Source organism: Siniperca chuatsi, linkage group LG15, assembly GCF_020085105.1.
Source record: "Siniperca chuatsi isolate FFG_IHB_CAS linkage group LG15, ASM2008510v1, whole genome shotgun sequence".
NCBI lineage: Eukaryota > Metazoa > Chordata > Actinopteri > Centrarchiformes > Sinipercidae > Siniperca > Siniperca chuatsi.
The window spans coordinates 2,668,101-2,694,629 of record NC_058056.1 but is presented as its reverse complement, the minus strand read 5'-3'; the positions used below and the strand labels follow the sequence as shown (position 1 = coordinate 2,694,629).

The 26,529-nt window shown below is 39.3% G+C and overlaps 1 protein-coding gene across 1 annotated transcript in view; it reads left to right on the top strand.

Moving 5' to 3' along the window:
- Window positions 1-14,543: 14,543 nt before the first annotated feature.
- Window positions 14,544-26,529, top strand: part of syne3 (spectrin repeat containing, nuclear envelope family member 3) — a 53,376-nt gene continuing 41,390 nt past the window's right edge. The window contains exons 1-6 of the mRNA XM_044167371.1: window positions 14,544-14,697; window positions 17,553-17,710; window positions 18,164-18,336; window positions 19,405-19,714; window positions 22,201-22,356; window positions 23,264-23,623. Coding sequence (XP_044023306.1) covers window positions 17,567-17,710; window positions 18,164-18,336; window positions 19,405-19,714; window positions 22,201-22,356; window positions 23,264-23,623 — 1,143 coding nt within the window. The 5' untranslated portion in view covers window positions 14,544-14,697; window positions 17,553-17,566. The remainder of the gene's footprint in view (window positions 14,698-17,552; window positions 17,711-18,163; window positions 18,337-19,404; window positions 19,715-22,200; window positions 22,357-23,263; window positions 23,624-26,529) is intronic.

Below are 26,529 nucleotides of genomic sequence, written 5' to 3'. Positions count from 1 at the left end.
TATTCCTGTAAATTGTAAAGTACCATACATTTTCTGGAGTCATACATGTGTTAAGTTAAAAAAAAAATTGAAGCCAAGGTAATGTACACAGTTCTTTTAGCCCCACAAAGCCCTTCGAGGAAAAAAAAAAATCATATTATATTACAGTGACATGTGAAACATACTAGATGTGCTAAAGAATGTATTGTAATGCTAAGTAATGTAAAGTATTTATAAGCTTTTTAAAAAATCTGATGATTTTGTATATTAGTGTAGCCATTTATAGATCAACCAAACTGCAATATGTCTAATTTATACAAATACAGCCATTTGACTGGTTCTATCATATGGTGTTACATTTATTGACAATATTGCTCACCTGAAAATTTGATAACATTTGATTGATACTGTTTGATGTCCACAGCAAAGCTTTATTCATATGCAATTTGTATGCACATTTATAAAACATGTACCTTTTTTGGAAGCTGTTCCTATTTCATTAAACATGAAGCCTGTGGTTGAAATGTTCTGTTGGCCCATCACTGTAAGCATTCATGAGTTGCTACTGACATTAAAGAATGTTATTATAAAGGATAATAAATATAATTATGATGAACTAAGTATGTCTTTGATTTAGAAACATTTAAATTCTATTTATAGTACACACAAGGTACTCTCTACCAGTAGATTTACAGTGCTCAGTTTCAAGTTTCAAACCTAATATTGGGGTACTAAATGGACAAAAGGGATATATCATGAAAAGTTAGTTTACTTCTGCAAAACTGAAAGATTTTTTTTTCTGTAGGGGGCCAGCAAATGGCTGTTTCAAAGCTTTCTATCTTTCCACACACCAAGGCTGATGAGGAGAATGCATTTCAAATTCAACTTTTTCAGGTTTGCTCATCACACTGCAAAGCTCCTGACAGCTGCATGAAATTTTTTTATCTCATGTCAAAATAAATAATAATTTCTACAATCGGTGTGTGGTGAGAATTGAAGCTTTAGGATTAGGGTTTAACTCATCTAATCCCCTTACTTAAAGCTGCACTAATCGATATTTTCATATTAACAATGGATCAAATGTCTGTGCAATGGGAATTATTGCGATGTGAGAATTATCACCAACTCTACAGTTCCCATCAGCTCTATGGAGCTTTTTAGCTCATTGTTTTGGTTTTACAGCCCACAGAGAATTTGGCTGAACCAAACTTTCAAATCCAAGCAGACATACTAGCTCATTTTAAGCAGAAAAAGCAGAAAAAAGTTTTTTACACACAATATGAATTTTGTTGGAAAATCACCTGTATTAACATCATATGCCAACAAGAATTTATGTGGTTAGGGTACAGTGAAAATAAAATAATTTAGTGTGTAGTTTCTCTTTAATGCTAATGTTCCTGTCTCTGCTGGATGTGTAAACATGCAATTGTTTGCTAACATATTAGCCACATCAACTTCATACAGCAATTATGTGTCATATGTACGTGCTTTTCAGCTTTTGGGGAATTTTGCCCCCAGTTGGCCAAAAAACTGATTAATGCAGCTTTAAAGCACTAGAAATCATTTAAAACATTAGGATTCATCCCCTGGAAACTAGAGCCTGATCCATACCGGATTAATATCCTTTTTATTGGTATTTAGCAGATAACAAGTACACAACAAAACAAATCCCCACCCAACCACAACCAACCCTCTCCAACATCCTCTTGTGGTTACAAAAACGTTATACAGTACACCTTATTCAAGGAGAGCTACACCTACGATAATAATCCTATTACAGACAAAGAAGACAATACTAATCCAGAGGTGTAACCTATTTTCTAGGATTGATCATCACAGTCCTTTATATCTTTCAGGTTATCAAAATAATTCAAATAATTGTCTAAAGTTTGCATGTTCAATTTATTTATTATATCTGAGCAATAGATCCTTTCTGATTAGGGTTCAAGGACAAAAGTTAATCTACAGTGGTAGATGGTGGTTCGTTGGAAAAAAGTGTAGCCTTTCCTCACAAAGTCCCTAGGGGGCTTAGAACAAATTTTTCTGACAATTGATTAAATGAGGCAAACACTCCTTCAATATATAAATACTTAATAAAACAAATTCCATTTGAATGCCAGGCTCGGAAAGCCAGATCAAGTTTAGCTGGAGTAAAGAGGTGGTTTGAATGGGTGCCATCAAGGATGGACCCTGCAGGCCAAATTTATTCTGAAACTGTGACCATATTTTTATAGTCTAAAGAATTACTGGGTGATCAACTCGCAAGCTGGAAATGAGAGCAAGAGGAGAAGTGGCCAGAGAATGTATAGGGGCCATCTGAGACTCTATCCTCACCCAGATATGAGCTGTAGGGTTAAACTGATCCTGACCCTACTCAATAACCCTCTGAGTAGTGGAGTAGGTTGGGTAGGGCCAATCCCCTGCAATGTTTGGGCCTTTGCATGTATGTTTTATGAATATGTGGTTGCTTACCATTCCAAATGAAACTAGAAAGACTCTTATCAAGTTGTGAGAATATCCTCAAGGGGATGAAAATAGGGATGTTCTGAAAAAGATACAAAAATCAGGGGGAATAATCTTCATTTTTATCAAGTTTATACAACCAGCCACTGACCAGCAAACGTTCAAGATCCAATCTGCATTTCTCAATTAGAGAGGTAAAGTTAAGCTTAAATAGTTGCTGGAGGGTAATGCCCAAGTATCTGCAATAGGAGCTGACCTTCTTGAAGGGGAATAATGTGGCCGGAATATTAAGAGTTGGGGAGTTAATTGGGAAAAGTTCACTTTTTTGCAGGTTGAGTTTGTAGCCTGATAGTTTTCCAAATTGTCCCAAGATAGCTAGAATAGGGGGTATGGAGAGTGTAGGATTAGATAGATAGTAGAAAGTTGTTTGCATAAAGTGACACTTTGTGGGTAATACCCCCTCTATGTATTCTTTCATAAGCTGTGCATTGACACAGAGAGTCAGCCAGGGCTTCAATGACAACGTTAAAAAGTAACAGGGACAATGGGCAACCCTGTCTCGTTCCTCTAATAAGAGGAAAGACAGAGGAGTGGTCATTAGTGCGGACAGAAGCTAGCAGGGAGGAATATAATAAATAATTTAGTCCATGAAATTAAATTTGCCCCAAATCCAAACCTGTGTAAAACATCAAACAAGAAATCCCATTCCACCCGATTAAACGCCTTCTCTGCATCTAAGGATATTTCAGTTAGTTCAGATAGTTCAGGTCTGTCTGTCTCAGACTTTGAATAAATAATGTCAAAGAGCCAACGAGTGTTGGAGAAGGAATGTCTGCCTTGCAAGAATCCGGTTTTAACAGGTGAAATAAGGGATGGGAGGGCCTTCTCAAGGTGCTTAGATAGACATTTTGCAAAAATTTTGCAATCAGCACAAAGTAATAAAATAGGAAGATATGAGCTGGGTAAATTAAGGTCTTTACCATTCTTCGGTATCAAACAAATGGAAGCCTATCGCAAAGTCTGTGGTAAATGACCTGTAGACAGTGCTTCATTGGACATTACAAGGAGTAAAGGTGATAGGCTATTTGAGATTTTTTTTTTTTTTTTATTCGACCAGCAGCCCATCAGGCCCTGGAGATTTCCCAGATTGCATATATTTAATAGCATCTCGAATCTATTCATAGTGTAAGAGGATGGTCGAGCTCAGCTCTCACCCCACTGCACAGAGAAGGTAATGTCATGTTTTCAAATGTTCAAAAAACTGTTAAAATTCTGTTGGATTGGGATTGCATTTAAAGGTGTTTTTGTAAAAATCAGCAAGTGTATCATTAATTTGTTTATGGTTGGTGGTTATAATTTCTAATGATGTTTTTATCTGAGTAATTTGACGGGTCACAAATGATTGTCGAGCTTGATGAAATGATTGTCGAGCTTAATGGGCCAAAAACCTACCTGCCTTGTCCCTGTATTCAAATACAGAGTGGCGTGCCCTGAGAAACTGTTGCTCAGCCTGTGCTGTCGACACCAAACCACAATTGAAGTCATCACCAATGATCAGGGCATGGTAATCAAAATTCGGGAGAGAGGCAAAGAAATTATTTTAAAAATTGTTATCATCCCAATTGGGTGCATACACACAGGCTAGAACAACACATCAACCCAGGAGCTGGCTGGTAACAATAATGAATCTGCCGTTTGTGTCTGCAATAACTCTGTTACTTTCAAAGGGAATGTTTTTATGTATAACAATAGCAGTGCCTCTGGCTTTCGAGTTGAATTTAGAATGACATTTTTTTCCATCTAAGCTCTCTTGCATCCTAACTACATCTATGGTACGCAAGTGCGTCTCTTGAACGAAAGCTATATCAGTTTGGAGATATGCAAGATGGGATCGGATCCTATTCCTTTTGATGGGATTATTCAGGCCCTTAACATTCCATGTGGTAAACTGAGTTTTCCTTTCACAAGTCCCACTCATACAGGGTGAGTAAATCTCATGGTGCACACAAAAGGTAAATTAATTTTGGGAGAAATGTGTCCACCATGCAGAATGCTGAGGGCCTAAGAGAGGGTGTTACCAGGTTGGGAATAAAGGATACATAATCTTACATTAGTTGGCTGTTATCTCACTTACTCAAGCCAGAGCAAAGCTGCCAACAAACACCATAAGTCACAAATCATGATCAACTGTTATATGGTGTTCAGCTAGAAGGGAGAAGTGGGCAATATAGTCTCTCAGTCATTATCATCTACGTGTTGTGGCGACTTGAACTCCTGTCTGGCACCGTTGAATGTGAAACAGAGTTTAGCCGGGTGTAACAATGAATATTTCAGTCCCGTCTGATGGAGGTTTTTTTGCCAGAGTGAAGGAAGCCCGTCTGCGAGCCAGGTCAGCGCTGTAGTCCGGGTAGATACTTATCTTGTTGCCTTTGTATATCAGGTGCCCGGCCCGTTCCCAAGAGAGGCGGAATAGTAATCCCATGGTCCCGACAACTCGGATGTTTTGCCGGCGGGACCCGTTTTCCAGGTCATCCAGCCAGGATTGCAGCCTCTCACTCTGAGCCTTCATGGTGGAGTAGACAGATTTTAATTGACCAACTCTCCCATCAACTGTGGATAGGCCGTCTTCTATATCCTGAATTTTCTGTCTGTTAGAAGAGACTGCAGCATTCAAAACGTAACTGAGCCTTAAAGCTAAACTCGACTTAGTATTCTAACTGCAAATCTGCAAGAAAAGTAGCGTGGTAAAATTACCGAGAAAATGAGAAAGAATATGGAGGAGCCAGGATGAGACTTCTTCATGCCACCATGACACCGGAACTCCCCATACTGGATTTTTGAGGTTGATACTGACAGCAAATTTAATTTAATTTGGTTTTTCAGGAATTGTAACCAAAAAGGAGTCTTTACAGTGTAAAAACAAGACAAAACAAGAATTTACAGCCGTGCTAGCAGCTCTGTGAGGCTGCATAGTGGTGCTTTGAGCTAAATGCAAAATGCAGATATAATGTTTACCATTGTAGGGAATTACAGTGGTTAAAGGGGCACCAAATTGTGTAGGTGCAATCAATTAATTATGGCAGAATTATGAAAGATAATAATAATATAATAATAATAATAAATAATAACTTTAATTAACCTTGGGTCAGCACTTTTAAAGGAGAGAAAATGATGTCAATCAATTGACTGAGTCTCATAAAATATACTAACCTATCAATTTGGAACTCTGTTTAATAATTCAATGAATAACTATAACCAAAACAATCATTAATAGCTAGTAGATTGAAGGATTTGGAGTTCAACATAGAAATGTTGAGTATGTCAGTATTCACTCTTTTGAAACATTAAAGAAACCAGCAAAATTATCCACAAGCGTTTATTAAGAATATAATAAAAGCAAAAATACACAATATGAAATCTAACTAAAATGCACTGAACTAAGAACAAAAGAGTGTGTGTGTTCTGCCTCTGTATGTATGTCTCACGTGCAAAAGCATGAAAACATGAGGTCAGACAAGTACAGAAAAGTACAGTGAAGCAGGAGATTTAAAGGTCCAGTGTGTAGGATTTAGTGGCATCTAGCGGTGAAATTCCAGTTTGCAACCATTTGAATACCGCTCGCAACACGCTCCCCTTCCAACCGAGTAGGAAAAACTACAGTGGCTGCAAAACTCACAAGAAAAGTGAAAGGCCCTATCTGCCAATAGCTCCACCTAAATGTTACACACTGGACCTTTAAAGTTCCTCTCAGCGTATGTGTGTGTGTGTGTGTGTGTGTGTGTCAGATTACGGTACCAAGTTAAAAGGCATGCAAAGACTCTGTCTGTGTGAAGCATAACATTACTAACATCAATTTAGCATGTGGCTACCAAATGACCTAACAGATGAGGACACACAACATCATAGCAATACACCTCAGAAAAACACATCAGTACATTGTTAAAACTAAACAGTCCTGTGCTTAGCCAAGTACACAGTTAAGCTTTGTGAAGCTATATAATGCCCAGGTACGTTACCAGTCCGTAAAGGAAAAGGTTGCTTTGACATGCTGCTGTTAGCTGGCGATTCTGTTGTGGATTAGCCAGAATTGTGGTTCCGTTGTGGAAACGTCTTTTGCTGTGCCGTGTTGCGATTTTGCAAGGAAGCCGGTCACTCCTTCTGTTTCACTTCTGTTGTTCTCCTCAGTGTTAAGTTAACTCGGTGTTAACGTGCTTCAGGCTCCTGTTAGCATGTGAAGTTAGCTGGCAGACTTTGTGTCATAGCCACTGGTGCTAATTAAACTTGTTACAGGGATCTAGCAGGCTCTCACTTAGCTGCTGTGAGATCAGTGAGTTTGGATCTGTTGCTCCAAGCAGGACACGCTGGGCAGCAGAACCCAGATAGCAGTCCAGGAGAAAAGAGAAAGAACAATCCCGTGAGCTGGGTTTTTTGTTGATCTGGTGACATCACGGATCACAAGTCAGACTGGCCAATGGTAACAGGTAGCCGGGTCCAGAGGCAGAGTTCACATACAGGTATGAAGTCAAGTCTGCAGGATTGTGGGAAACTGACACACCAAAGTTAGTTCCTCAAGGTTCTGTGCTTGGACCACTTCTGTTCACCTTATATATGCTTCCTCTCTCTCTCTCTCTCTCTCTCAAAACCTAACACAGCAGTGGCGGATGGCCGCCCACCATTGAGTCTGGTTCTGCCCAAGGTTTCTGCCTGTTAAAAGGAAGATACAAACAAAATGGAGTGGCCTAGTCAAAGTCCTGACCTGAATCCTATTGAGATGCTGTGGCATGACGTTAAAAAGGCAGTTCATGCTCAAAAACCATCCAATGTGGCTGAATTACAACAATTCTGCAAAGATAAGTGGGCCAAAATTCCTCCACAGCGCTGTAAAAGACTCATTGCAAGTTATTGCTGCTAAGGGTGGCCCAACCAGTTATTAGGTTTAGGGGGCAATCACTATTTCACACGGGGCCATGTAGGTTTGGATTTTGTGTTCCCTTAATAATAACAGCCTTCATTTAAAAACTGCATTTTGTGTTTACTTGTGTTATCTTTTACTAATATTTAAATTTGTTTGATGATGTGTGACAAACAAAAAAAAAAAAAGAAATCAGGAAGGGGGCACACACTCACATTACTGTACCTACACTTGTCAAATGTGGACTAGATTATCCCAAAGAAGCCAGAGACTCTTTAAAAACAGTTTCAGATTTGTGAAACCTTTAAATTGTGAAAACGTGCAAAATAGCAATGTTACTGTTACAGTATTGCCACAACATGGCCTTTGTTGGTTGAAGTTCACTGCAGAAGTCTCTCCATTTAATTTCTTTTTGCCATGAAGATCTTGTCTTTCTCACTTCAAAACAGAAAATGTATTTTTACCTTTTGAAAAACAAAATATATTCATAGATTGGTCAATTGGGCAATTTACTCTTCAAATTCTTCTTTCAAAAAAAATGTTGTTGTTCTCTCACCTTTACTCTACTGGGCCACAGTCAACCTCTCACACTGCAATGTTATTTTCCTCACTTTTGCCAAAACCTATACTGTGGCTTGTGTTAGAAGTACCATAATTCAGCCATTAGTGTGCTTGTTCTTCATTTGATCTATATATGAAGACATTTTTATGAAAAGCTTTCTGTCAATACTTTGGGGAATTTTAAACTGAAAAGAGTATATTGCACAGCAGCATTAAACACAGAATATTGCACAATTATTTAATTATTATAAGTATTGCAGTGATGTTAATGATCCAATGGCCAGTTTAATGACTTAGGGTCATATAGACATATAGTCATATAGAGGGAGGAGTTAAAGAGTTCTACAGGTCTACAACCAGCTCCTTAGACTTGTACTCAGTCTCATCACCACCGCTGATACATCCCACCACAGCAGTCATCAGAAAACTTCTGAAGGTGGCAGGACTCTGTGCGGTAGCTGAAGTCCGTGGTGTAGATGGTGAAGAGGAAGGGAGAGAGAACAGTCTCCTGAGGGGCCCCAGTGTTGCTGACCACGCTGTCCAACACACAGTGCTGCAGACGCACATGCTGTGAGTATTAACACGAAATATTTCTACACATACAACAACACAATACAACACAACAAAAACTGACATCTTAGTGTGGCTTTTCTGGTTGTGGCCAATGAGGGACCCTGAATCGTACATATTCATGAGGAAGGTGGCATCAATGATGTCTACGCACTCGTTACAGGAACCTGGGTTCCTCATTGGCCACAACCAGAAAAGCCACGTTAAGGCGTTAAATATATAGTTTAAGTTAAAGGCTCAGTAATTTCTTAAAACTGCTGGTCACTGTCATTTTTAGCAAACATCATTGGCAAACAACAACAGTGGAGCTCTATGTCACAGAGGAATAAGATGTATCAGGCTTCAGATACACACACAGTACTTGTAAGATACAGTCATTGTTGGTTTTGATCTTGACATTTGATATTTGTTCATTAAAGATCAAACCAGTCACAGCATTGACTGGGAAGAGGTCAAAGGTCAGTGGAGTCCTGGAGTCAGTGGATGGCACAAGAAAGATCAAACAGGACATTCACATCCAACACCATGGACCATCTTTGAACAGAGCACCCTAGAGGCTTGGGCATAGACTCAACCTAACTTCTTACTGCTGAGACACGAGGCCTTGAAAAAAAGTTGGATTGGGCCAACTCTGTAGCCCTGCAGGGTTTATTGTGCCTTCTGTTGAATCACTGACTGCGGCTTGATTCATTAAGGAGTGCCCTTTAGGAGCAGAGCCTATTCCAGCACATACAAAATAAGCATTAATGCAATAATTCACAACCAACCCATTAAACACACGTCATCATTCAAATACCTGTACGAGGACAGTGCACTGTCCTGGATCTACCATGTGGACTTCCTCTGCAATAAGGTACAACAGAGGATTTATTTTTTAAGGAGACTCAGGTCATTTGGAGCCAATAAGGAAATCCTCACTCTATTCTTCTGCTCCACCATACAAAGCATCCTGCAATACATAGGCTCAGTCTGGTTCAGTGGCCTGAAAGCCAGGATTCTACGGCTCCTAGGGATCTGCTCCAAGGTGGTGGGTCACTAAGTGTTCCCTCATACTGGCTGACAAAATCGCCCTGGACCCTCTCACATGTTCTTTTTTACAGACCTTCTTTAATGTTGCGATGTAATTTATACTTAGATGATGTATTATGATGATTGTTGGAGCAGACAAATTTCCGTGTCAACGGATAATAAAGCCCATCTTATCTTACTTAAATGGTCCTAAAATTTGGGGTTAAGAAAGTCGACTGAAACAGTAAATGGATTAAAATAAATAAAGTGACTGTCAAGGTTGTCAAGGGCGTTATTTCAATAGGGGATAGGGAGACATATCGTTTTCATGTTTTTTGTCCTCCACACTTTCATGGATTCATTTACCCGCAGAAATCTCTCTAAGCAGTGTCCTAATCCAGATGATGATAAAAATGTTGAAATGCCCACATAATTGGTCACATTAGGCTACTCAGTAATTTTTTGCCTTGGGTTTAACCTCTCAGGCTACATACAGGCCCTCTGATTGGTGGAGCTTGTTGAGGCCATACAAAGCCTTTGAAGACTCTCAAGGGGCCGCTACGACCTGCAAAGCGAGGGCCACGAGACAGAAGTAGACAATCAGTAGACTACTTTTTGGTAGCCTTGCTAGCCTGTCTACTTATACTGTGAGAATGTAATAATTGAATAGGAAAATAACTTTTGTAAGCCAATCATGTTAGTGCTGCTGCTGCCGTAAGTAAACACAGTACACAGACACAGTAACCAAACCACTCCCTTTATTTAGCTTAATAAGGCTGCACATACCTACAGTACCTACCCGGCTAACTAGCTAGATTGGGTTATGAGCTTGGATTATTACTCAATTTCAAAGTAAAGAGACGGTGTTAATGGCAGCAGCTAACATAGCTGCTTAATTCAGAGTTAGTTCGGCAGCATTTTCTAAAGAGAAAGATAAAAACTCAAAATACTATCAAATCCAACATGTACCTACCATGTACCTCATACCTAAACGACAGAATAGGTTGTTTGCCAATGACTCCCAAAATGACATATATGACCGTTGCCCAAAATAGTAGGACAGGGCCACCGACAGGCATGCCGGACCTTCGTCGCCATGGTAACAATAATAAACATGTGGTTCGCAGCCTAACAATAAACGTAAATATGTTTCACAATAAGCTGCTTGCACATTCTTGGGGAGGGCGGTCTAATTAAAGATATGGTATTATGAAAGTAAGAATGATTAAATGACATTTCAAATTAATAAGTTACATTTTTTACAATTATTTATTGTTCCATTTATATATTTTACACAATTTATTCATGTGATTATTTATTTAATAATTAAGTATTTATTTATGTAATAGTACTATATTGATATACAAATGTTTTTTCTTTTCTTTCTCACAGATTGGTTTTGTTGCTGCAGTTCCCATGTCCCTCTCATTGTTTTAGTTAAAAAAAGATGAAACTCAGTGCCAAAAGCGCTGACATAAACTGAAATTAATGTAGACCTGGCACAAAAAACAAATACTAAACCAAACTCTCTTGTCTGTTTACAAAATAGTAAATTGCATTATGTGTAGGTTTGAAAAAAAACACCATTTCAAAGTGTTCCCAAAGTGTTTGAGGATGAATTAGTAATAAATGTAAAAGCAATATATACAAAATACTTGCTCTGGCCCTGTAAAAATACCACTGCTACCAAAAATACAAAAACTAGCGCTAAACCAAAATCAACAATAAATATTTGTAAAATAAATTAAAGGTCCAGTGTGTGACATTTAGGAGGAGCTATTGGCAGAAATGGAATATAATATTTATAAATAAGTTTTCATGAGTGTATAATCACCTGAAAATAAAAACTTTAGTTTGACTGCATGCCAGCTGCAATGTGATTAAATTGTCTGTTAGTGCGGTTTGTGATTTCCATAGATAGAAAAGGAAGGAGAGGGATGTGACTGGAAAGAGAAGGATAGTCCCATATCAGGAGGCACAAAGATGTCAAGTAGACATCTATATTTAACAATACACAAATTAGCTTAAATTCACTTATTTTAAAGGGTCAGTTCACCCATATTACAAAAACATTTCTTCTGTCAGTGGTATACAGCCAAGCACAGTTTTTGTTTTATCTGCCAACATTTTGAGACACAGTAAAGAGGCGATCACACAGAGAGGCACCGCTACAGGTGCAGCAAGTTCAGAAACGCCTTGGCAAAGACAGTCGGGAAAAACAGCTGATGCGCCCGCGGAGCGGGAATGCGTGTGCCCTGCTCCTATTAGCCTATTTATTGGCATAGTAAACGGCATTGTACACACCAGAGAGATTCACCTGGCTGCTCAAGCAACAGGAAGTGGTAAAGTAGTAAAGCCCTCCTCTCGCTTGATTTGATTGGCGCCGTACCATGGGAAAACAATAGTTTAGTTTAGTTTTGCTGGTGACACATCTCTGTGTGATCGCCCGTTAACACCAGATGATCCATAGTTCTTACTTTTTATTTGAACTACTTTCAACCAAAGAACTAGTCCCTATGAAAGCTGTTGACATGGTGGTCTTTGGATTATCCAGAGTAACAGGGACACTGACTCCGTAAAGAGATGCCGTTTTTCAAATGTCATCTTTCAATGCTGTGAGCACCATACGCTAAATTCCAGTCCCCTCCATTGTATTCAATTCAATTCAATTTTATTTATATAGCGCCAATTCATAACCGAAGTTATCTCATTGCACTTTTCCTACAGAGCAGGTCTAGACCGTACTCTTTATAATATTATTTACAGAGATCCAACAAATCCCACCATGGCACTTGGCGATAAGGTACTATGAGCTCTTTAAGATATGATGGTGCCTGACCATTAAGGGCTTTGTAGGTGAGGAGAAGGATTTTAAATTCTATTCTGGATTTTACAGGGAGCCAGTGCAGAGAAGCTAATATTGGAGAAATATGATCTCTTTTCCTAGTTCTTGTCAGTACACGTGCCGCAGCATTCTGGATCAAGTGGAGAGTCTTAAGGGACTTATTCGGGCAGTCTGATAATAAGGAATTGCAATAGTCCAACCTATAAGTAACAAATGCATGCACTAGTTTTCCGGCATCATTTTGAGACAGGATGTGCCTGATTTTTGCAATGTTACGTAGGTGAAAGAAGGCAGTCCTTGAAGTTTGTTTCATGTGGGAGTTAAAGGATAAATGATCAAAGATAACTCCGAGGTTCCTTACGGTGGTGCTGGAGGCCAGGGCAATGCCATCTAGAGCAACTATGTCTTTAATTCAGGTGTATGCAGAAATCTCAGAGAGAAAAATCTCAAAACCCAAACTATCTACATAGCTAGATGCTACCAGAGGTAAGTAAGAAAATATATTGTGTTGTAATTTGGGTGAATCGACCTTTTAAACTACAACTGGTAAACAAGTAAATAAAAGCTGGTTACATACTGCATAGTGCAACTGAACTGGACTGTAACTGGCCGTTAATATTTGGTTTGTAGCCAAAGATTTGTGTTCGAGATTCCATTCTTAGCTTGTTAGCAGCTATTACTCTGTGAATTCAATAAATTTAACATAATGCTAAAAGCCATCAATTTAATGGTTTAATATATTTATAGAATGCTGCCAAGTACTGCTAATTGATATATGTAGTCCAATATTACCCATTGTTGTAGGATGTTTTCAACAGTGATTTAGTTATTGAAAGTTTCTTTTCATGAAGTGTTTATTATATTTTTGATTGAAACCCTGGATAAATTCTGATAGACTGAATGGAAACTGGGTGGGAACTGCTGCTGTACTTTTAACCAATAGGAACACATTTCTGAGAAGCAGCTGCTCTGGATTTGTTCCTTGTTCTGGTTCAATCTGGTCTGCTGATGAGTTCAAGTGCTGCCGGAAACACTGAAAGACACTATGAGTGGAACTCAGTACGAGTAGAGAATGAATAGAACTGTCAGAAATACTGAAATACAGTATGAGTTAAACTTAAATTTAAAGAGACAAATAATAGCTGTTATGCATGCTTTTGGTAAATAAATGTGCTCAATGAAAGCATTTGTGGCCTCAGCAAGAAGCAATCTCCTGTTGTGCATATTCTCCTTATCTTTATTTTGGGAGCTGTTTCCTCACATGTTAGTGTTAATTTGTGTTGGGTAAAAAATGACATGAATAAATATATTTACAAATAACTGACACATCTGTGTTTTCCCCTTTTCAGGAAAAAGCTAAATTGTAAAATAACAAAAATGTACAATTTCTGTTATAAGACCATGGAAAGCTGGTTGCTCTTACAACATGAAGGCATCACTTGGTTTACAGCAGAACTTTGGATACAGAAGTTTAGTAAAGGCCTCACAAAAACTTAGTAACTAAGGAAATTCACTGTAGAGTTCTACACAATTTCTACCCCATAACAAGTAAATGTAAAAAGAACATTTAAAAAATCTTTATTTTCTTACATTTTCTTTACACTTTCTATATCACTGCTGTTCCTGCTGTTTATTTTGGGAGGACACTTTTTTGATGGCTATTATTTACTTTAGTTGACTATTGTGCCTTTTGGGGAAATTATTTTAGGGGAATATATCCATCAATCCAGAATACATGACATAACTGACATGAAAAATATGAATCCAAATTTATGAATCCTTAATAAAAATAGCTTGTGGTAAAACATATAAAATCCCCTTATTATTGGAAAATACCACAAATGCAAGTGTAGCCCAGAAATCCTGAGCATAATGGTGCTATACATTTCTTAAGTGTATCTTTAATTATTTTTACATATTTTGTTACTAATACTAAAATTGGATAAAAATATACTTGTTCATCCTATTCTGCAGTGTACAGTACAGTTTACAGTAATGGTGCACCCTTAGCACCTTAGTTTCATTCTTTAAAGGAAGCCCTGAAAGAGTTATTATTTAGTTTTACATTTGAAACACACTGTATTGTTTTTAGTCAGTTTCTGTGTGAGTTGTAATTTCCCTGCACACTGAAAGTTTTGTTTAGTAATAAACAAAGGTTGCATTGCGTTGTACTGTCGAGTCGTGCTGTAGTTTACAAGGAGTCGTTGAAGGCAGCATGACAAGCCGTGTGTTGACTCCAGCCCCCGGCGGCCTCGGCTCAACTTCCTTCCTGCCCCAACTTCACTGTACACAACACAGCAGGACAGTGTTCAAACCTTCAAACTAGCGGCTCCTCACACCTGATGAACACAAAGCCGCCGTAAGTGTTTTTATTCTTATAAAACCGTACTTCACCAATAAAGCTGCACCGTTGTTCAGCTAAGTTAGCTTAATGATGATAGGCCTACCTCTACTTACTAACACGGTAACTCTCTGTATCCTCTCGCGTTTACACCAGCTCTGCAATAGATTACTGTAAATTACTATAATGAGCAGTGGAGACCTGTGTCTTACTCGTATGGGTTTGTTGTATTTGGTGACCGGGCATATTACCGTAAACCAGTGCGGTCCTAACGTTGAATCTCCACCTCAAAACTAGCATAACACATAACGTTAGGTCATTAATACCAGACTGAAGTTATATGTATGAGCTAGACTTTGTGTAAATATCCATAAGCGTCCTTGAATTATAAAGGAGCACGTTAACCGCAGTTAGCATGACAAGCAAACAAAAACAGTGAATATAACCGCCGTCAGTGGCACGTGTGAGTGAAATAGATTAAAGTTAGTGTTAATGCGAGTTTACTGCACGAGCTGTCAAAGTGAGGGAGGAGGGGCTTCGCTGTCTACAGACACTGCAGCGGTTGTTACACCCAAATGGAAAGGATTGTAAGCTATTATGACGCATGTTTACAGTTTTTCCGCTATTAAAACAGCTTTATGATGTTACAAAAAGTAGCCCATAGCATGTATGTTGTGTGTTTGTTAAAACTAAAGCAAAGAGAAATACAGTGGTAACGTTATAGTGACAGAGAGAAAGGATAGTGCAAGTTATAAATTAGTACTAATTGCTACATGTGCAAGTTAGCTACTGAGCTAACACCGGCACATTTAGATGAATGTTTTTAAAATGTCATTGTTGATTACTGTGCGTTTTCCCCTCTAAATAAATATGACAATAACATAAAACACACGAAACATAACATAAAACATAAATTCCAAAAGACAAAATTAATTCGTTTTCCAGTACATTTAGTTGTCAGATAAATGCTATTAATAATGACGAAATTCTATTAATAATGAAAACACTAGAAAAAAACATATAATAAATGGAAAAACAACTGCTGTCAAGCTCTTCAGGACCATGCTAATATAGTAAAGTATTAGCATGATACATTTTATTTTTGATTTTGAAGTATAAAGAAAGTTTTAAAATGCTTTTGTTAGCTTTCACTGAGGACAGGGAGTTCTAAATATTACCAAGTTTAAGAGTCTGAGGACAAACAAGAAGCTATTGGGTAGCTGGAATGTTGTGGTGGGTAGAAATGAGTCATCCAGGAAAATGGCCCATGTGTTTTATTTTTCCTCTAAGAAAAGATGGAGTGGCTCTTTGTGCTCTTGCAGTGCCAGGACTCCTCCCTCCCCTACATTTTACTGCGGACTCTTGACTACCTCTGTCAGTTATGTTCGCTCAAGGTTTTTCCTACCAGTAGGGTTGCCACCTTCAATGTGAAAGAATAAGGGGCACCTTGCCAGCGGCCCTATGCCCAGGGGACACAAATCAGGCAGGGGTCAGGGGGTCCTCCCTCATGAGATTTTGAGTGTCAGACACTTCATTTCCTGCATTCTGGTGACTTTTTATGCATCCATTTGTGCTTTTTATGTATCAATTTCCAAGTCCTCTGCTACTCTCAACATGAATGTAAAGGAAATAAAGAGTCAGTAAGAGTATTTGTAGTCATTATGAAATAGATCTCATGGTCCAAAACCTCTCATAAAGGCTGGGGTAGCCTAGCCTTCGGCAGATTAATGTTCACCAAGTGTGTTATTGGTTAAGTTTCTCTCTCACACATACACGCTTGCATGTGCAGAGGGGGGGTGCTTTTGCAACCCTACCTCCCAGCTGCATCTCCTGAGGGCACACTGAGTGTCTGCACAGCGCTGTACTGGCCTTAATGCAGTTGACGGAATTCCTGGAATTTGTCAGTTACCATGTTTTTGAAAATGCACATAACAAGACAGGGGCCAAATGATTTAAATTTCTACTAAAAGTATGAAATATGGTGTATTGTTGTATGGTGTATTTCTACAGGAACAGACACAAAAAAAAAAAAAAACCCAAACAAACAAAAAACCTACATGTTGTTGTGGCCATGTCAGTGAGGTGTTGATTCAACTCTATACCTTAGGTCAGTGGTTTCCAACCTTTTTCCACGTGTGACCCCTTCATACGAAGCAGTCTCTGCGTTTCTCGTCACAGGGTGCATGTCTAGGAGTTATGAGCACTTCAGCAGCAAAGATTATAGAAAAGTCTGAAAAATAACTAAAATTTGGTGTAGCTGTGTATTTTTTATTTCTTGGCCCGTAATCCTTATCGTGGCCCCAAAGAGTCATCTCACGACCCTTTGGAGTTCCTGAATCAAAACACTGGAATCAGCAAAGGCGGTGTCTATGGCCCTACTGCAATTGCATGACCACAAAAGTTTTGGCTGCAGGTTTTCATCATACAAACCACAGATTTGTAAAATTATTATTCTTAGTTTTAATTTTTACTGAGAGATTTTCTTTTATCTATTGTATCTCTCCTCCCTGTCAAGTCATTTAAAGAGGTACTGAAGCAATTTAGAATCGCACTTCCAGAGTGGTGGGGGACTCACGAGAGCCAAATATTAAAAAAGAATGGCCAAAATCGAAGCAGCGAACGCCAACATATCCTGACTGTTAGTCCCTGGTATGAGACAAGCTCCAAAAACTCTTGATCCTACATTTCCCATGATTCAGCCAATATCTTTTTGTGAGACCCTTCCTACCTTGTAAACGCACGTCTTTTCAAACGTCACGCTCCCAGTTTGTAACACAGGCTTTCTGTTCAATATTTGTAAATACGTTTTTCCTCCAAAATAAAAGTGGTGGAGTTCTGCTGATGTAGAGTCTGCCTGCTGTTCTTCTTTTCAGGCCCAGGACTGGTCATGACGCAGCAGGAGCAGCAAGACTTCATTGAGAGCCTGGAGGCAGCCCTCTCCTGGATGCGGGCCATCCAGGAGAGGCTGAAAGCCAATGACAACACCCAGGGGCCACGTGATGCCCTGGAGGCCCGACTCAAGGAGACAGAGGTGGGATACTTCACTTACTGTTTGACCCTTCACCTCTGACCCCTGCTTCTACTTTAGTCATTAGACTCCGGAGTGGGGACAGCTGCAGTTACTGGTCTTTGAGCAGGGCGCAGTATCTGAGGATCCTGAAGTGGGACTTTTTGTTCAAAAGATAATGATACTTTAATGATCTTCTTTGGGGAAATTGGTTCACTGGCGCAGCAAACATGATACAAATAAACATTAGAACTGAGGAGACAGAAAATTAAAGGGAAAAGGAAATGTGGTCTTCATAATGATACACGTTGTGTGAGAAAGCTGCTCTCGATCATCTCAGCCAAATTCTAATTAGTTTACAGTCATTTTACCATTGGACAGTATTATTCATTTTTTAAATGTTTACTCTACAGGTACGCTATGTTTACATTTTATATGGACTAAAATGCCGCTCTCTGTTCCCTGCTGAATGTGTAGGAAATCCATCAGTCGGAGCATGAAGGCCGTTTGAAGATGGACGTGGTGCTGGTGGCAGCCGAGAACCTTTTGCAGAGCGGCGATGAGGAGCTGAGGAACCACACCCACGCTAAGCTCAAAGACCTGAAAAGCCTGTGGGAGGAGACCTGCACCTATATCATCCACTGTCACAGGTGCTACTCTACTCACTGCAGACTCCGTGTGTGTAGTGATTTGTAGGTGTTTGACACTCCTCCTGGTTAGTTTGCCCTCAGGGCTGCTTTAGCTTTATTCAGGTCAGCCGTCAATGCTCTGTTTTGAGTAGCTTTGGATGTGTGTTTTCAGTTTACAGTGATATAAAACAGAGAAGCAGCAAATCCTCACACTGGAGACGCTGGAGCCAGAGGAAATGTGTAAATGACTGAATTGATGGACTCATTTATTAGTTGACTAATTCTTTCAGCACTATATGTGTCACATCTGGAAGTTTTAGAAGGAGTTGAAATGAATGAAAATAATTATAGATTGTGGTTAATTATAATCAATTAACTGCATCAATTTCAATACTATTGCATTGCTAAATGTACCACAGTATGGCATAGACATGGTTAGTTTCTGTTCTGTTTTGCCTGAGAGCGTATCATTTTATCGGTGAGTCAATCATATTAAAATATTTGGTGTTTTGATAACATCAGCATGTGAGCTAGCTAAATTGGCCTCATGTGTTATCAGGCAGTTATCACTGTGTTGTTGTTGACACATCCGGTTTGCACAATATCTGAGGTTACATAACAAATAGCTGGTGGCTTGTAGTTGCGTCTGTCCAGCAATAGTTTAGTTAGATAGGTAAATAAATAGTAAGGGAAACAGGGACGGGACGAAACACGATTTTATCGCGGAACGGGATGAAAAACACTCACTGTGAATATCCTCACATGAGTGACTTGAAAAGCCCAATGTCAATGCCAGTTGGACTTTATTTTTGTTAAAGGATAATTCCTGTATTTCTTAAGATAATCGTGACATGAAATTTTCATATCGTCCCATGCCTAAAGGGAAATAAGATCCAGTTTTTATAAGAACTAAAATGATAACGTACGTTCACTGTCACAGTAGCCTACTTTTAAAATAAATCTACCTTATATCAGTATAAAACACATATTCATGTGAACACAGTTAAAACATAAACATATGTAGTCTGCAGTCTACCAGACCCAGACTGCTCAGTCTAACTCTTCCTCATGTGTTTATCTCACACCCAGTCGAATTGAGTGGGTGTGGCTCCACTGGAGCGAGTACCTGAAGGCCTACGAGGAGTTTGAGCTGTGGCTGACGAGGCAACAGCGCAGTCTGGATGTTGGGGTGGAGCTGCAGCTGGGGGTGAAGGAGAAGCTTTGGCAGGTGGACCAGCAAAGGGTGGTGGTGAGCGACATCCACAGCCAGGCAGCGCTGCTGGAGAGGCTGCTGGATGAGGCTTCTGCGCTGCACAACAGAACCCAGGACCCCAGTGTTGAGCCCCAGGCCCAGGAGAGGCTGCAGGAGGCCTACAACGATGTCAGAGACAGAACTGAGGTGAGGTGCTTATTTATGTGGTCAGACTCAACCACACTGTTCAACTACTGTTGTATACTTCCATACGCAGTGTGCATATGCTCAGAGCCATTGCAATAGGTGTGTAAGTGATGCAGCTTCACAGGGCATCATGTTTTTAGGGACCTGCAATCCTGTAGATTTAAAAAAATATATATTTTTTTTTAACCCAATGTATTCAAAAATGAATTTCTACTCTGTAAACATTATACATAATCAAGGTCTTTTGTGCTTCCTTGGTTAAGGTCATCCTCATTTAAACATCTGCCGGCAACAACACAACATTCACATGCATGAGTCACTGTCTGAGAAAAGCAGGAAAACGAAAGCTGAAACTAAGTTAAAGAACTGTACACACATCACTGCCTCAGACAGAATAGGTGGGTTCACCATATCCATTGAAATGTGTGTTGCATCCAGGTTGGATTACACAGATCGTATTGCTGAGCAGGGCTGCAAGTAACAGTTATTTCTATTATTGATTAATCATGTGATTGTTTATATGATTAATAGAAAATATTGAAAAATGCCCATCACAATGACATCTTCAAATTGCTTGTTTTATTTGACCAACAGTCTAAAACCCAAATATGTTCAAAATCTTCACATTGGAGGAGCTGGAACCAGAGAATGATTAGCATTTTTGCTTGATAAATGACTTAAACCATAGATTGATTATCAAAATTGTTAAATCATTTTCTGTTGTTCAACAGATCCATTAATTGATTCATTGACTACTCATCCCAGTACTATTGCTAAGTTTTTTGCTAATAAAACAAGGAAAGTCGCTTTCAGTCTCTTATAGTGCATAGTATACATAAAAATGCCAACATGACAGCTGACTGTCATAAAACATCTGAGTTGTTTTTTGTACAGCAGCAAGTTATGAGTCTATATGATGAACATAATGCTGAAGTAGGTGTGCATAACGCTGCTGTAACAGTATGAAAATAATATAATGCTATGCATAGAACGTGTGTGGAATGCTGCTTAAGGTGTGCAGAGTGCCGTGGCTGGATGAACCTCTGAAAGGGTCCCTCTTGACACATCTCTGGCCCTGGTACTTGCATTGTGTACAGTATGTACTGTATCCTATCCCCTCCAAGTTCCCATCAAGTACAGTGCACACGGCACACTACAGTATACATAGCAGCTTCATTATTTCCTTCATTATGAGACCCAGAGACCAACCACTACTACCTAGTCCCAGGTTTCTGTGTGCCAGGTAGTTGGAGTTGATTTGATTAAATGTGACTTTATTGAGAAGTATGCACAATGTGAGCACAAAATAAAATAATAAAGGTCTTAAACCTAGATTGTGACACAGAGCCCCTCTACAAGACGGGGCCTCTCCTGTGTTTTTAAATTCCTATACAAATTTGCAATTAATAAAATTATGTGGAATTAATTGACATGAGCCTGGTACATTTGGGGCCCCTGAGAAGACTGGGAAGTGAAAAAAAACCCCAAACAAATGCTCAAATTAAGAAAGTAAATTTGAACTATGAAATGAAAGCACGTTAATCCTCTTGAGTAAAACAAAAGTTGTTGATTGAATAAGGAACAGCTTCTTTGTAACAGGAAGCACAGGGTTTGAGAAACACTTGCAGTTGCAATAGCAGTGGCTTGAAATGCTATGCTCTCATTTTTTGCTTCCACCACCACCACACACACACACACACACACACACACACACACACACACACACACACACACACACACACACACACACACACACACACACGCCTACACACAGTACATATGGTTGTTTAAGAGTATGTTTTGTGAAGGACTCTTTCACTGAGGGGAGGATGGTGTGGGCTGGCTGTCTGGTTGGCTGTATGTCTGAGTGTGTTGGTGGGATTTGCATTACATTTGATGTTGGGTGACATTTTGAATCGATGTGAGCAACTCAGTATGTGCCCACAAATTAGTGAGCCCTTACTTTAAATTAACAGCAAGGATTTCAAACTTAAATTCATGCAAATCCATCAGCCACACAACTGTACGTAAATTTGAGGTTAATGAAACGCGTGTTGATATGTATTCTGTGCATCTATAATCAGATCCAGATGCAGCAAAGGGAGACAACAGTTCACTGAATTTCAGATGGGAATCATTTACATTCAGAGTAGAGATACTGTTGGATTAGTGGACATTAACAAATACATGCCGGCTGCTTTTCTTCTCCATGAACAACACAATGAGACTGCTCTACCTCTTCCCTTATCAGACAGCTCTGCTTGTTTTTGGTAATCTCTTTGCTCTGGTATAAAAGTTCAATGTGCTCGCAAGAATCTTAATGGACAATAGAGAGTCTCACAGGAGAATACAAATTCACATTCACATTCAGGCTCCTTGCTCAGATACCCAAATGTGAAGTCTGTGATGTGTGCTGAAAGATCTTAATTCATTTTGAACAGTTCAATGCTCAAAATGACCACAAAGTGTGTCTCTTGCTTTGCTAGGAGCGTCTGTCGCTGCTTCAGAAGATTGCTGAGGAGCACCAGACATACCAAGGCTGTGTTCAGAGGTTCCAGTCCTGGCTGCTGTCAAAAACCAAGGAGCTAACTGATCTGATGGAGAGGGAGGATACCTCTGAGGACAAACTCAAAGCCTTACAAGTGAGACTCACTGAAAGTGAATTAGGAAGCTGCTGTTTCATGTCGCCAAAATTGTCATAGTCTTGTGTCATTGTTATCTTCAGCAGTGGAAAAGGGAAATATTCTATTTGGAGTTTGAATAAATATTCTCAGCTGTGTAGCATGCACTTTTGTACCAACCAAATGAAAAGTAAATAGAATTATTAATTGTAAATTAAAAAAAAGAGCATTAATGGATGGATACAATACAGTAAGTGCGGTCTGTAGCATAGTATACCAAGTATATGTCCAAATTCTGATCCCCAAATTCACAGTTTATAGCTCAGATTATTTATGTTTTTATTTGAGTGTAATATTACCAACCATTGGAGTTGCAGTGTGCCACCAAAATAATTATACACTTTATTCCAGTTTTTATGAGTTACATTGTAAAGCCTTTTTAAAATGTTGCAGTTCCATTTTGCTAAATTACTGACTGTGGAAGCAGTTGTGCCTCTAGTTTCTGGCAGACTTTTAATTTGAAATATTTGCAGGCTGAGTTTTATTTATGGTAACCACGCTAAAAAAAAATGGCAAAGTAGAAGCGATTGGAATTAATTAGTAATTAAAAACCGTATTTGTGTTTAAAAAGAAATTGAGAGTGGTGAGTATGACATGACTGTTGTTGTGCTGAGGCAATTAGTGCTGTATAAATTCTAGTGAATTGATTACATTGAGCATGCATGAATACATTATAGTGAATATAAGATGTGAGCTATTATACTACAGGTAATTCCACTTCTCATTATTTTTTTGTAAGAATTTCAGTAGTCGCAAATATTTCATTTTATAGAGAAATACTTACTGTATGATTTGAAACCAAGTTGTAATGTATGTTTGTAATCCAAGCCAACATATTGTAATGTTTCTTCTTCTGCCCCTGTGTCAGGCTTTGGACGACAGCGTGGCCGGCGAGGAGAAGACCCTGCAGCATATCGAGGGCATGGTGGAGGTGGTGAGGAGCAACACCTCTCCTGCGGGGGCGGAGGTGGTGGTGGAGGAGGCAGAGGAGTTGAGGCTGGGCTGGCAGAGGCTGAGGCAGGGCCTGTGCGAGGCCGAGGAGGGCCTGCGCTCCAGCCTGGACTCCCATAGTCAGTACATGGCCAGGTGCCAGCGGCTGGGCGAAGACATAGGCTGCCTCAGGGTGCTGCTGCAAGGGCTGGACCAGGAGCTGGAGGAGGGCCGCGAGGGTGGGGGCCGCACTGACCGCACAGAGGAGCAGATGGTGGGCCAGTGGAGGAAATACATGGTAGGTTTTTTAAACATATCAGCAGTATTATTAAGTTCAGTGGAAATGTAGTCTAGATGCAGTAAAGTCTTACTTAATGTGGTCCTGGTTGGCTACTCAAGTGAAGCACCCATTTCTGGCATGGAATTCTCATAAAGTTCTGTGTCAGATGAAACTTGAGAATACAAACCCACTGAACAGAAGGTGAACTTCTCAGTGACAGTTCAGGAGATATGACTTAAACTGCGAGTGTGTGGGAATTCTGTTAAACTCTATATAGGCCTGCCATTTACTTTTTTCTGATTGTGTCAAATCTATGTAGACAGAGAGCTGTTGGCTGTCACGTACAACAGAACAAAACTGTACTGCTCTTCTTGGTAGGGCTGGACAATATGTTGATATTTACTGTGAGACAGTCAGTGGGTTTATGTGCACTTAAGTAACCAGGTTACTCAGAGAACGCATTCACATTCACCATAGCAGCCTGGTAACTGTAAATCCTCGTATACATGCAGCAGGTCAGTAATCAGATTCATTTTTGGAGCAGGGCTTTCTTATTATAACTGTATTAGTGATAGAATATGCTGTGTCGGTTGGTCTTGGCTTTTTTCTCTCCTTTCATCAAGCCACTCAGCTGTTACTTTCCCTGTATGCACTCTTTTTGTCATGCACATGCTCACATGTAAAAAGCCGTTTTGAAACCCCGTATACATGACCAAGAAATGTGCACGTTCCAGGAGAAATCCCGTAGTTGTTAAGGACATCAATTTACTGAAGAAAGCCAATTGTAACATGGTTACTTAAGTGCATGTAAATGCAGTAATAATACATTTGTGTACCGTCAGAGATTTTGCCATATTGTTCATACGATGGTATCTATTCCTTTAATAATGGTTGTATTATTATGATTTCTTGGGGCTTTTCACCTTTATACCCAAAACTTTCTTTGAAGCCCCTAAAACCACGGTTTTAAATCTTTAGTATGTCTCTATAACATTAAAGGGCCAATGTGTAACATTTAGGAGGAGCTATTGGCAGAAATGGGTGGAAATGAGTATTACAACAACAAACACGTAGAAAAATTATCCTGACAAAAAAAAATCTGGAACAATAAATATGGAAAAATAAAAATAACTTAAAAAAAATTAATAATTTTTAGAAAAATGATCCTTGCAAAACTTTTTTTTTTTTTTAAATTAAGGAACTTAGAAAGACTGGCAAAACCTTTCCCCCCACCTGTTCTTAAGTCATGAACACAGGAGAGAAAACAGTTTAGATCAGACTTAGAATTTCTTTTTCTCACTTGCCTCTCAGGGCTTCCCTACTTTCCTCCTTACGCAAACATCATTCCTCCTCACGTCCCTTTTAGAGGTGATCAAATCTACCTGCCCTGACAGGTGACTCTTGACTGGATTCTTTATCTCCATCACATCCCATTATTTTAATATCACATGCCTGACACACTGTAAACAGAATCCTGCAGTCCTGTCAGTGAAGCTGCTTTATCACATTAGTGGATCCACTGAATGCCTCAGAGAGGTGTGGTAGAGTCACAATCAGATTATTATTTCTATCTGGGTGCCTCACACTGTGACATATACCAGGTTCATCCACCTCTTTGTCTGACAAGTCACCACTGGCTATGGATCGATAAGCGGTCCCCATTGTGTAGCAGAAAAAGTGGTAATAAACGTGACAAGCTTTGCCTCTATAGAATTTAGTATTCATATGTTTTATATACATGTTTGCAGCATGTGACAGATAAAGGGTGGAGTTGGCAGCAGAGTGTTCACAGAGAATCTTACAGTGGAAGAGTTCTGTACCGTTGGACCTGTGGAGCTGCTTCTGTAGGGTGTGACTGGAATGCTAATTAACCTGGTGGACTCATCTGTCTCGTCATCTGCTGGAATCTAGACAGGCTGTCACCTCACTGTGACAATCTGTGAAATGTGAAATGGATTGTAAACAGTTCATCTACATCACAAATATACCATTGTAGCTGAAATATTTTACTCAGAATTTAGATTGAAAGGTAATGGAAAGAAATGGCAAACAATTATAGAACATGCTCCGCTAATGGCCCTAACCTTACAGTTGTGTGTGTTTAATAATTAATGAGAGCACAAACACATGTCAGTTTCTGGAAAGAAGCCATCCTAAACATTCTGGCCTCAGTAAATGGAAATTTTCACATTTCTGTGGATATATTCTTAGCAGTCTTAGTTATGTCATATATCAGGGTACTAAAATAGTCTTAGAGGTCCGCTTACCAAATTTTAACAGTGTCACAGGTCCACAAAGGATAGATTGAGTGTATTGTAAGTTGTAAAAACTCCAGAACTATGTACACAAAAGGCATTTCTGTGTTAACGGAAGAAGCGACATCTTCATTGTCTTCAAGTCCTTAAACTCGGGGACATGAGGTGTGATGGCCAGGCAGAGACACAGATGTAGGTGTCTATTAAAGGTGGGTTATGCGATTTTAATCAAATACACGTCTTTTCGACATTTAGTCGTGCCAATTAGCAGCCACTCACAATAATACTAATAAACATAGCAATTATTGGGGTCCAAGCAGATTATGAGCATTTGGATGCTTGTTTTTTATTTAATTGACAAGAAGCACTAGAAAACACATCACATTCACATGCATGAATTAAATAGAATGAAATAGAAATGTTGTGCATACAGTACTAATTACAATAAGACACTGAATGTCATTGCGGACTCATCAGCGGACATATCTGAACATCGTTCAAAACATGTGATATCTAGTATCCAAAGAATGTATGTGTCAATTTTGGTAGCATTTGCATGAAGACTTGTGGAGATATAGATGTTAATTGATCTTGCATATTTCTAAAAATATAGTGACGGACTTCTGAATTGGCCATAGGTTGCAGTGAGGCAAACTTTTGTCACACGAG